Source organism: Mobula hypostoma, chromosome 20, assembly GCF_963921235.1.
Source record: "Mobula hypostoma chromosome 20, sMobHyp1.1, whole genome shotgun sequence".
NCBI lineage: Eukaryota > Metazoa > Chordata > Chondrichthyes > Myliobatiformes > Myliobatidae > Mobula > Mobula hypostoma.
In genome coordinates, this window is record NC_086116.1 from 45,003,140 (window position 1) to 45,016,173 (window position 13,034).

Below are 13,034 nucleotides of genomic sequence, written 5' to 3' on the forward strand. Positions count from 1 at the left end.
TTTTCTGGCAGCTCATTCCAAATACTCAGCATCCTCTGTGTGAAAATAGTGCAGTGCAAGTATTGAAATAAGTAACTGGTTATTATTATTGTTTCTTAGAAAAGATGTGTACTACGTATGTAGCAGAGAACTTTTGCCACAGTGATAAATCTTGAATACAAGAGTCATTCCAAACAATTGGAAGCAAGGGCACTTTCTGATTACCCCTCTACAGAAACTGAAATTCCACTGTTTTCTTGATCAGATTTTCCCTGCTGTACGCCACTCCAAGTACTTGATCCCAAATTGAATCATTAACCTCATTTTAAATTCCAAGAATGGAGAATTTCTGCAAATGGGAATAATGCTCTTTAATGAAGTTTGAAAAGCATTATGAGTAGACAAGCAATTACAATTGTTTTGGGGAAATTTATTATACAAAATATATCGAGGCAAGATCGCTGGATCACTTACAAACATTTTCTGTGGAATTACTAAACAGCCCATGTGTATGCACATATCATCCATCACCATTCAAACTAAGTATAAAATATTTTTACATATTCTAGATAATAGACGTGAAGGATGTAGTAAAGTAGAACTGTTAAGTTAAAGACCCAGCTCAGAAATCTGAACTGTTCATTTATTTGGAGATACAAAAGGCTCTTCTAGCCCACTGTACCTGCGCCGTCCAGTTACACCCATGTGACAAATTAACCCACTAATCCGTACATCTTTGGAATGTGGAAAGAAACTGGAGCAACCGACAGCAACCCTCATGGTCCCAGGGTGAACATACAAATTCCTTATAGACAGCGGTAGAATTGAACGAGACTACTGTTAACCTAACTGGTACTACCATAACGTCCCATTCTCCAGTTGATTGGGAAATGCCCAGGTGGGATCTGAACATGGGGGAAGTTAAATTCATGGAATGACTTGCTATTGAAAATGATCAGAATCTGGTTGATTATCATTGACGTGTTGTGAGATGTATTGTTTTGTGGCAGCACTACAGTGCAATGCATAAAAAATTGTTATAAGTTACAATGAGAAATACACACAATATTAAGTAGTGCGAAAACTATGGTGTTCGTAGTCCATTCAGAAATTTATTACGGAGGGGAAGATACTGTTCCTAAAATATTGAATGTCTTCAGCCTCCTGTCCCTCCTCTCTGGTAGCAATAAGAGGAGGGCATATCCTTGATTGTGTGGGTCCTTAAAGTTGGATACCACCTTTTGAGGCATCACCTATTGACAGTGTCCTTTGGTGTTCCTCCTGGAACACCAGGTGGGGAGGCTAGTGTGCCTGGTGATGCTGGCTGAGTTTACAACCCTCTGCGGCTTTGTATGATCCTGTTCGTTGGAGCCGCGGTATTGGACCGTGATGCAACTAGTCAGAATGCATTACATCTACAGAAATTTGTAAGACTCTTTGGTGATATAATCAAATCTCCTCAAACTCCTAACGAGTTAGCTGCTGTTGTGCCTTTATAATTGTATCAATATGTTGGGCACAGGATAGATCTTCAGAGATGTTAACATCCATGAACTTGAAGCTGCTCACCCTTTCCACTGCTGATCCCTTGACAATATTCTCTTGATCGCCCCTTCCTGAAGTCCACAATCAGTTCCTTGGTCTTGCTGATATTGAGTGCTAGATTGTTGTTGTGACATCACTCAAGCAGCCAGTCTATGTCCTGTACGCCGCCTCGTCACCATCTGAGATGAGATAAGATGGTGACTATGAACCTATCAGGTGGTTATAAAAATCTATTTGGTCCACATGAATTGATGAAGGATGATCCTTGCTGACTTGTATCCAACTCTAGTACACAGCAATCTGAACAACTTTTAACTGTGCTCTAGAACAGACAGCAAGCCAATTTGGCATTGGCAGTTAATGCTCCCTCATCAACAAAACCCAGATCCTTTGGGAGAAAATATTAGTTGGCTTAAAAAAAATAACATGAATGCAGATCAGGCAGCATCTATGAATGGGAATAAATAGTTATTTTGGGCTAAGACCCTTTGGGACTGGAAAGAAAGGGGGCAGGTCAAAATAAGGTAGGGGTGGGGTAAATATTACAAGCTGGCAGATGATAAGTGAGAACAGTTTGAGGGGTAAGGTGGGTGGGGTAGTGGAATGAAATACGAAGCTGGGAGGTGATGGATGAAAAAGCCAAAGGGCTGAAGAAGAAGGAATCTGATAGTGGACTGTGAGGGGGTGGGGTGGGGAGAGGAGTAGAAACACCGGAAGGAGGTGGTGGACAAGTGAGTAGAAGAGAAGTAGTAAGAGGGGAGTCAGAACGAGGAATGGAAAAAGGAGGAGGGAAGGGGAGAAATTACCAGAAGTTAAAGAAATTGATGTTTATCCCGTCACACTAGAGGCTACCTAAGCTGGTGCTTTTCCAACCTGAGAGTGGCTTTCTAGCAGTAGAGGAGGACATGGGCCGACACATTGTAATGGGATGTAAATTAAAAAGGGTGGCCACCAGGAAAGCAGTGTTGGGCTTGTGTTGCAATACATAATTGTTGCTGAAGAAATGCATCTGAAATGTCCACCTTTCTGTAGGCTGAAGTTTACAGTGTAGATTTCCATGCCGAGAGAGCAGCTCGAGAGAAAATTCATGCAGAAAAGGAGGCCATGGCTGAAAAGCTGGACCTGCTGCTGAAAGAAAACACACAACTGAAGGAAGAACTGGACACATTTGGCAGGTATTGAGTTAAACCACATCCCAGTAAACAAAGCCAAATGTTTTGAGGACATTTTGTCTTTAATTCTAAGCCTTCTCTCCCAGTTTTATTATTATTTCTGTTTCAGTTTCATCATATGTGAGCAAAGCTTACAGTGAAATACATTGTTTACGTTAACAACCAATACACCCAACCATGTGTTGGGGGCAGTTCACAGGTGTGCTACGTATTCCAACTCCAACACCAACTTAGCCTGCCAACCATCAGCAGAACAATACAAACAACAAAACAAGAGAATCCACAGCTGCTTGAAATCCAGAGCAACACACACAAAATGCTGGAGGAGCAGAGCAGATTAGATAGCATTTATGAAAAGGAATTAAGAGTTGACAATTTGGGCTGAGGTCTTTCAGGCCACCAAAACCCCTTTTCCACCCTCCCATCCACCCACTTACACAGACAGTCCTCCATCCCATGACAAGCTACCTCCGGAATCCCATGGAGGATTAAATAATTTTCCTATCGTTCAATTAATTCAGGGTTTATAAACATTAAATGTAGTTAACTGTTAAAACAATCTTAATATACCTCGGCTTGCTGTGGGAGAAAACTAATCATTTTTTTGCTGTAAATGTTTGAGCATCTAACAGCCCAACCTTTACTCTCGTGAAATATTAACATAGAACAGTACAGCATAGTACAGGCTCTTTGTCCATGCACGTTGCGCTGACTCTCAGTCCACTCCACGATCAATATAACCCTTCCCACACAAGCTTCCATTCTTCATTCATCCATGTGCCTATCTTAAAAAATCTTAAATGCCCTGAATACCCCTGCCTATACCACCACCCAGGCTAGATATTCCACTCAACCACCACTTTTTTTTAAAAAAACAGTTGAAACTATCTCTGACATCTACTTGTACTTTCCTCCAGTCACCTTAAAATTACACTTCTTGTGTTAACCACTTCTGCCCTAGGGGATAAAATCTCTGGCTGTCCACCCAATCTATACTTCCTCATCTTGTACACCTCTATCAAGTTACCTTGTCATCCTCCTTTGCTCCGCAGTGAAAAGCTCCAGCTTGCTCAAGCTATCCTCATAAGACAAGCCCTCTGATCCAAGGCAGCATCCTGGTAAATCTCCCAAAGAACTGTAACTTACGATGCTTTAGACCAAGAGCTGGGAAATGGGGAAACTTGATCCTGTGTATGTTCTGTTGAATTTGTAGGCAGTCTTTAGCAGAACTTCAGCGCCGGCATGGAAGTTGTGGGACTGAGGATGATAATGCATTACAGCAGCAGGGAGTGCGAGGTAAAAGCTTTGTATATTCTAAATGCGCTTCTGTGTACTGCTAAGTAACTAAATTGATGTAAGGTGACGAGTAGTCAGGTGAACAGAAGACCATAAAACATAGGAACACAATGAGACCATTCAGCCCATCAGGTCTACACCATTCTCCTGTTGTCTCCTCGTAACCTTTGCTGTCCTGACTAATCAAGAACCTATCAACCTCCACTTTAAATATATCAAATAACTTAGCCTCCACTGCCATCGTTGGCAATGGATTCCACAGTTTAAGTGCCCTCTTGCAAAATAAATTCTTCCTCATCTTTATTCTAAAGGGATGTCCTATTCTGAGGTTGTGCCCTCTGGTCCTAGACTTCCCCCATTTTTGAAACATCCTCTCCACATCCACTCTATTTAGGCTTCGGGATAGCCGATAGTTTTCCATGAGATCCCCCCTCATTCTTCTGAACTTTAGCAAGTACAGGCTCAGAGTCATCGAATACTCCTTGTATGTTAACCCTTTCAATCCATGTACTTAAATTGGTCAAACACATCAGATACTCCACATATGTTAATCCTTCCGTTCCCAGGACCTCCTCTGCATTCTCTCTACTGAGGGTCATATCCATCATATTACTGCAGTACAATAGGAGTCCACTCCAATGAGCAATACAACCCGGAGTTCAGTCACTCATCACCTACACAAAGAAATGGTTGGGCAGGAGCCTGAAGTGCTAGTTAGCACCAGTGTGATTAAGGTGTTCCTTTGGTAGGTGAGGTAATGAAAACTCTCATGTTCCCATTCAGGAATGTTTGTGATTGATGAGGGACTTGCAAGTGTCAAGTTGCCCCTATTCATGTTGTCCTTGTCCTAGCTTATGGGGGATCTGATACTGTCTTGCCCAATGGCTTTGCCTTGACATTACTGATTTAGACAATAGAATATTACAGCCCACTACAGGCCCTTTTGCTCACAATGTTTTTCTGACCCTTTAACCAAATCCAAAATCAATCTAACTCTTCCCTTCCTCATAGACCTCCATTTTCCTGTCATCTATGTGACTTTCTTAAATGTCGGTAATGTATCTGCCTCCACCACACCCCTAGAAGTGTGTTCCACACACCTACCATTCTCTGTGAAAAGGAAAACCTACCTCCTGACATTCCCCCCCTCCCACCTCCCCACCTTCCAGTGTTTTCCTCAACACGTTAAATTATGCCTCCCTTGTGTTAGCCAATTCCATCCTGGGGAAAAAGTCTTTGGCTATCTTATCTACCTATACCTCTGTCAAGGCCTCTTATCCTCCTTTGCTCCAAAGAGAAAAGAGGGCACCACGTTGTGTAGAGGTTAGCGTGACACTATTACAGCTCAGGACGTTGGAGTTCTGAGTTTAGCGTCCTCTACAAGAATACTTGTACGTTCTTCCCGTGTGCAAGTCTGTTTCCTCTGCCCACTCCAGTTTCCTCCTACAGTCGAAAAACATGCCTATTAGTAGGTTATGTTGTCCTGTGATTAGTCTAGGGTTAAATCGGTGAGTTGCTGGCTGGCATAGCTCATTGGGCTGGAAGGACCTGTTCTGTATTGTATCTCTAACCGGGGGTGGGAGTGGGGGTGGTGCTTCCGTTAGTCAGGATTGACCATGGAAGTTGTGTCCTAGCTGTCTACATGACATGCATGCTGGGCATTGCAATATGGAGAGCCCATGGAGCAGCCTCCCCCTCTCAACAGAGCTGATGGATCAAAGAAATGGCAGAGAATGATACAGTTTGACACCAGTGACGTTGCAGGAGTTGCCAGTCAGCACTGAGCTCAATGTAGGACTGTCTTAGGATTTTTCCTTGGGGGTTTCCTGCTGAAGCCTTCCCCATGAGTGGATATAGCCACAAGGCAGCAGAGGTTTGAGATCAGTTTTCTTTTTCCTAGCTGAGCTGCCAGCCACACAGCCCCATCTGCCTGAAGCAGCTAGTTTTATGGTGCTACCTACCATTGCCCCTTCTCCTGTCAGTGGACACCGTTCCGCTGGGCTGAATAGCTAAACCACATGTGAATGCCAGGAGCTGGTCTTGATGTCAGGGGCTATTTGAGACGCACACCTTTGGAGGCATTTAGTGGATGGTGGGAACTTATCCCCACTACCACCCCCAGATATAATAACCTTAACGAACCTTCTCTAAGTAAATAAAATAAAAGCTCTAGCTTGCTGAACCGGTCCTCATAAGACATGCTCTCCAATCCAGGCAGCATCCTGGTAAATCTCCTCTGCACCCTCTCTAAAGCTTCCTATAATGAGCTGAGCAAAACTGAACACTAATAATCCAAGTAAATATGTTTAAAATAAATATTAGTCAAATATCTTCTGGTCTCAAACATGTATATAAAGAATTAATAAATTTAACTTCTGCTTACAGAACCCAGAAACCCCGGTTGGGAGCACCAAGGTATTCTGCCAGAACACGCTTGCCCGAAGTGTGGGATCGTCCTCCCTGACATCGATACCTTACAGATCCATGTCATGGACTGCATCATTTGAGCATGTTCTCTTTTAAGAGACTGTTTTCACTATGCATACACAACTTTTCATTATTTGGCTGGTGGGGTGTGAGAAGAGAGGGTCGAGGATTAACTAATATTTTTATTCAATATATTTTCAGATTAGTAAATGTGAAAATTCTTGTATGATGCTATTTTAATATATGGTGTACATTTATTTTGGGGTCTGTAAGGAAATGTACCACTGGAATGGACTATTGTTTACATCTGGAAATTGCACATTAACGAATCTGCCAGAAAGTGCTTTTATAATAGGGGAATCGAGGGTATTGGGGAAAAGGCAGGTAGGTGGAGGTGAGTCCTTGGCCAGATCAGCCATGATCTTATTGAATGGCGGAGCAGGCTCAACGGGCCAGATGGCCTACCCCTGCTCCTATTTCGTATGTTTACTTATAACAATTGAGAAAATAGAAAATATATTTTCCTAAATATTTAGGACTACAAGTAAAATAAGTAGATGACTTAAAGAAGATTAGACATTGGCTTTGTGAGGCTGATTTTGATTGGACAATCTCACCAACAGTGCAAGTACAGATGTATGTTATAATCAGTAATAGTTAAAGCTGAGTACAAAGATGCAGTAACAACATTTGAGGCATTTAGATACATGACCAGGCAGAGGGATTTATTTTAGATTAACATCATGCTCAATGCAGACATGGTAGACTAAAAGAACTGTTCCTCTGCTGTACTCTTTTGTGTTAATTAAGTTATTCCATTTTGATGGCGAGGCCTAGGACAGTGCAGGAACAGCCCTTCAGACCACAATGTTGTGCCAAACTAATTTTTAAAAAAGTAGTTTAAATGCCTAATTAATCTAATCCCTTCTGCCGAGACAATATCCACATTCCTCCTAAAGTCTCTTCCATGTAGTTGTCCTATCAAGTCCATATCAGTTCTATTTCTTTGCTCCTCTGATATGAATGCTATTTTTTTCAAAAATCTATCTGATCTGCTTTAGAAAACATTGATCACTTCCACCATGCTTGCAGACAGAAACCTTCATGTCATTGTTGCACTGTATAAAATGATTTTCTTCAGTCTTTGTCTTCTTTTACCATCACTTGAACCTTTTGTCTAATTGAATCAATCACAAAAGAGAAGAGCAGCCATTTAATCTGCCATTATTTTGGATACCTGTTAGATCTCTTCTCAGCTGGCTTTGCTTTACTCCATGTTATTACTGCCACATTTTTCCAGTTGCCAAGCCATTGGCCATATTGGGATGTTCTTGCTGTGGTGAGCCTTGCAACTTGAGGACTATGCAGAGCAGAAGAGCATGCACTTAGAACATGATTGAACAAAAGTTGACTAGTAAGCTAACTGTGCACAATTACATGTTTTGGAATTATATTTGACTATTATGGAATGTTTTCAAATAAATGTGATTAAAGAAACTATGTCCAGCACATGTTCATGTGTGCATCACCAACACAACTTACTTGAATATAAACAATTTTGCCATCTGTATAAAATGTTGTTCCTTGTCTCATTACCTTAGCAGCTGGTCAAGGAACAAGAAGGTAGTGGAATGACCATGGGAGGGAAAAAGTCAACCGAATGTGGCAAGAAAGATGGGACAGGGAGGGGAAAGGGAGGCATTTATATCAAATAAAAAGAGTGTTGCAGGTACTAGAGTAGGTAATGGAAACAGAAGAGAGGAAATTGTGTGGACTAGGTTAAGGCTGGGGCATTGTGCATTAAACAAAACATTGAAAATGATAGGGAAACACCAGACAGGATTGTGTGAGGAATGTCAGGAAGAGGAGTCAGTAGAACATGTAGTTTTGTGTTGCAGTAAGTATGGGATACAGAGGGAGATGATGAGAATTAAATTAAGGGAGTTGGGGGTGCAGGAATTCACACTAAAAGGGTTGCTGGGCATGGGTGAGAGAGCACAAGTCCGGGTATTTTTAATGTTTTAAGGGGTACAGGGTTTTTTTATAGGATATGATGGATAAACAGGAATAGGGTACTAGGATGGTCAAAGATGGGAGAGTGAAGTGTAGGTTTGTGTGTGTGTGTGTGATTGGGTGAAGGGATTTAGAATGTGTGTCTAGTGCACATTCCGGAGCAGAGGGTGGCGGTAATGCACCATTAAGCTGGATGCCAACCGCCATAAAACAAGATACAGACAGACAGGTCGGTGCCATGAAGTAATACACTAATGGAATGTAGAATAAAGTGTAACAGTAGAGTGCAGGTAAACAAGGTGCAAGATAAGGTAAATTGAAGTCAAAACTCCATCTTGTCATACTAGAGTCCATTCAATAGTCTTACAATAGTGGAATAAAATATAATCAATAAGCTTCAAAACCTGAGCCTCTGTACTTCTTTGTGCAACTGAATTCTTGACTTCCTCATTGAGAGACCTCAGTTAGTGCAGAGAGGAAGTAACAACTTACTGATGATCACATAAGATCATCAAGGATGTGTGCTTAGTCCACTGCCCTACTCTCTTTGCACTCATGACTGTGTAGCTGGGGTTTGAGGTTTGAACTTTGAATACCACTCCCATAAGCATGAAGACACTACATTTGCATCATAAGATGTATGTACCTGGATATGGAGATTCAAAACTGCATGTTTATTTTCAGTTACGATCTAACCTAAACACAACTAGTGAGGCTTTTTGTTTCTATATATCAAACAATGCAATAGATACCAGCTATCGGCTGGCCTAGCTGGATGGGGAGATGAAGAATCCTTGAAAGTGAGTCCATAGGTTGTGGGGACAGTTCAGTGCAAATGATATTAGTTGGACAGGACTGTATCCTCTTTTCAAGAGCATTATAGTTTTCACCTGAGGCTGTGATGCAACCAGTCAATATACTGGCACAATGAAAATAGGCAGCTACTTCTTGCAGAAATTGGTATCCAAAATCAAAGGTTGGTATCAACATTTTTTAAATGGTGCAAACCAAAGAGACTCTGCAGAATCTAGAGCAACACATACAAAATGCTGAAGAAACTCAGCAAGGCAAGCAGAATATATGAGGGGAATAAACAGTTGACATTTTGGGCTGAGACCCTTCAGGACTAGAAAGAAAGCAAGCTGGAAGAGGATTGTACTACTTAACTGGTCTCACCTGACTGAAAAGAGGAAGCCTCTATTCTGAAACAATAAACACAGGAGAATAAACAGTCGACATTTTGGACCATCAGGATTAGAAAGGAAGGGGGATGATGTCAGAATAAGGTGGTGAGGGGGACGTGTACAACCTAGAAGGTGATAAGTGAAGCCAGGTGGGTGGGGGAAGGGGATGAAATAGGAATTAAGAAGTGATGGGTGGAAAGGGTAAAGGGCTGAAGAAGAAGCTATCTTCTTCTCCAGCCCTTGACCATGGGAGAAAGGGGGGGGGGGAGGTGGAGGTGATAGGCAGGTGAGAAGAGGTAAGAGGCCAGATTGAGGAATTGAAGAGGAAAGGGGGCGAGGAAAATTACTGGAGGTTGGAAAAATCAATGTTCATGCCAACTTGTTGGAGGCTACCTAACCAGAATATGAGGTATTGCTCCTGCAGCCTGAGATTGGCAGTAGAAGCAGCCATGGACCAACATGTTAGAATGGGAATGGAGGTAATAATTAAAATGGTTGGCTACTGGTAAGTTCTGATTTTTGCAGACGGAGCTGAAGTGAAAATATTCTGCAGCTCATGCGTACTGTGAAGCAAGGAAAGGTTTTGATGTTTCACTCCTGCAGCATGAGGATAAGTAAAGCTCTGTTTCACAGTGTACAAATACGTTGTTGAAAAGTAAATATCTACGTGCCTATGAGTCTGAAATAAAGTCAGCGCTAGAAATGACAGCAGTTCGATCAGACTCAATGGAGAGAGTGGACATAAGAAGCTGTTGGGCCGAATCCTGACGAAGGGTCTCAAGAAGCTTATCTCTTTCGCCTTTGAGGTGAACCAAAAGTATTTCAGTTTTACCTTCATTCAGTTTTAGGAAATTATTGCTCGACCATTTGGCAGAGGTACCATGCCAGACAAAAATTACTATAACCTACAAAAAGTAAATAAATAAAGAGCAAAAGAGGAATAGTGCGGGTATCGTTCATGAACCGTTCAGAAATCTGATGATGGAGGGGAAGAAGCTGTTGCTAAAACGTTGAGTGTGAGTTTTCAGGCTCCTGTAACCCTCTCAATGTTTCAGAAGCTGTCTAATTAATGTGCAGCTAACAAAAAGAGCGCACTGGAATGCAGTGGCTGGAAATATTAAAGAGTGTCTGAAATACCCAGCAGGTCAGGCAGCAATGAATCAGGGGGCATTTGCGGAGGGAAACAGACGGCTGACGTTCTGGATTTCATCAGGATCATCAGGATTTCACTCTTTCTCCAGAGATGTTGCCTGACCCACTGAATTCATCCAGCATATTGTGTGTGTTGCTCCAGATTTCCAGCAGTGCAGAATCTCTTATGTCTAAGTAGTTTGGTAAGATTTGCCAAGGAAAACCGTGACGAAGTTTAGAGCATTTGCCCTTCGCAATACTGTTGTTGTCATGCGGTAGCAGCCTCGCCGCCCGAAATCCGAGCCTGCCGGCTGAGGCCGCGGCTGACAGCTACCAGGACCCCGCTCGGCTGTCTCACTGAGTGCCAACAGCAGTGGGAGGAATTGGAAATCACGATTTTTTAAAATATATATTATTTACCATCCACTTACTTCGCCTGACGTGATTCTTGAGTTTGGTTTGGAAAGCGGTTCGACTGATCTTTTTTGCTCAGGCGAGAGGTAGGAGGTCAGCGGGTCCTGACAGGTTTGGCGGCAGATTGGAGCCCGAGAGGAAAGACAGAGGTGAAGTTCTCGGCGCGGGGTTTATATGATGTGTGTGTAACATGATACAGTGAGTAAGTGGTGATGATACAGTGTGTAACACAGCGGATGTGAAAAATTGTTCCTTTTAAATCTTCGCTTAAGCCTGTGCCCTCTGTTTTTGTTTAGCTTTCTCTGGTGGGGTGGGGTGGGGAAGAAAAAGCGTAGACGTGATGGGTTTAAGAGGTCATTTCTGTGCTCGAAGACTGTGCAGTCAGTCTAATGACGTGTTACAGTGAATGTGGTATGTGTAATGTAACAGTTCAGAGCCTGTAGTGGGGTATTACTGTAGTGAGTGTGTGGGTATAACAGGGTACAGCTAGTCTGATGTGGGGATGCAACACAGTGGAGTGTATAACATGGTGAGATGTAGTGTAGAATAACATGATAGTGTGGGGTGTAGTGTAACACAGCTGTGTAATCCCCTGGAAGGGAATGGGAGTGCACACACTCACACGCACGACCTGCAGGTAGTGAAAGGAGGGGACAGGTACAAACTCTGGTTACACAGCAGGGAATCTGGCCTTTCAGCCCAACTCTTCCATGCAGACCAACATGGCCATCCAAACTAGTCCCATTCGCTTATGTTTGGCCCACGTCTCTTTAAACCTTTCCCGTCCACGAATATTTCCAAGTGTCTTTTTAAGTGTTGTTATTGTACACGACTCAGCTACTTCCTCAGATAACATTCCATATAAGGACCACTCTGGGTAAAAACTTGTCCTTTAGGTCCACTTTAAATATTTTCCCTCTCACCTTAAACCTATGCTCTCTCATTCTAGACTGCCCTACCATGGGCAAAAGAATCTGTACATCCTGTCTATGACTCCCAATTTTATAACCTGTACAAGGTCACCCTCAGCTTCCCATGCACCATTGAGAATAATCTCAGCCGATCTGATCTTTTCTCCTAATCTCCTTTTCAGACATCTTCCTAACCTAGCTCTCCATTTCAGGCAACATCCTGGTAAATGTCTTCTGCACACTCTTTTTTTTACTGTATTTTTCCTGTAGTGTGGTAATCAGATGCAGTCTAACTAATGTTTTATACAGCTGCAACACAGTCTCCGAACGCTTGTAGTCTATGCTGCAGCGTCTGAAGGCAAGTGTAACAAATGCTGCCTTCACCCTCTTACCTACATGTGTTGTTGTTTTCAGGTAATTGTGTCTCTGTTTCTGAACAGAAGTAATGTCCCTGTCATCGTTCCAGCAATAGTGAAAATCAAAAAGCAACCAACAGATGTTAGAAATCTGGAACAAATATAAAAACAGACATGCTAGAAATACTAAACATGTCAGGCAGCTTCTGTGGTGAGAGAAACAGTCAGGAATATGTTACTAGTAAAATTGTAGTGGTAGCCATATTGTAAAGCATAGGATGCAACAGATTTTTAAAAAAGCATGATAAGATAAAATTAAACAGCATTGCAAAAAGTAAGGAAGATGTTACATAAGGATGTAACTTAGGTCAGCATAAAGATGACACTATGTCAGTAAAAATGCAAGCAAAATAACAACTAAGCTTTGTTTCTTGAGCATGTATGTGAGTGTGGTAAACAAATCTGGTAAAAGAAAAACCTGAGGGTACATGTGAGAACAAGAAATAGTTAAAGAACTTTGGCTTGGCTATTTAAATATTCCTGGGTACAAAGTTTTCAGGAAGGATATTGAAAGAAAAAAAGGAAGTAGTACTTGTTAAATAGAGT

The 13,034-nt window shown here is 42.1% G+C and overlaps 2 protein-coding genes across 7 annotated transcripts in view; both read left to right on the forward strand.

Annotated features, from left to right (window-relative positions):
* optn (optineurin) overlaps positions 1-7,917 on the forward strand; it is a 51,056-nt gene extending 43,139 nt beyond the window's left edge. The window contains exons 13-15 of the mRNA XM_063072780.1: positions 2,557-2,699; positions 3,910-3,992; positions 6,378-7,917. Of these exons, the coding sequence (XP_062928850.1) occupies positions 2,557-2,699; positions 3,910-3,992; positions 6,378-6,499 (348 nt within the window). The 3' untranslated portion in view covers positions 6,500-7,917. The remainder of the gene's footprint in view (positions 1-2,556; positions 2,700-3,909; positions 3,993-6,377) is intronic.
* Positions 7,918-10,866: 2,949 nt separating this feature from the next.
* The window catches only part of mcm10 (minichromosome maintenance 10 replication initiation factor), a 76,767-nt gene continuing 74,599 nt past the window's right edge, over positions 10,867-13,034 (forward strand). For 3 of the 6 annotated variants that reach the window (XM_063072781.1, XM_063072786.1, XM_063072787.1), the window contains exon 1: positions 11,288-11,363. The gene's annotated coding sequence lies outside the window, so the exon portion shown is untranslated. Of the gene's footprint in view, positions 10,951-11,279; positions 11,364-13,034 lie in introns of those variants that run through there. The other 3 variants (XM_063072785.1, XM_063072783.1, XM_063072782.1) reach the window with 3 other exon arrangements.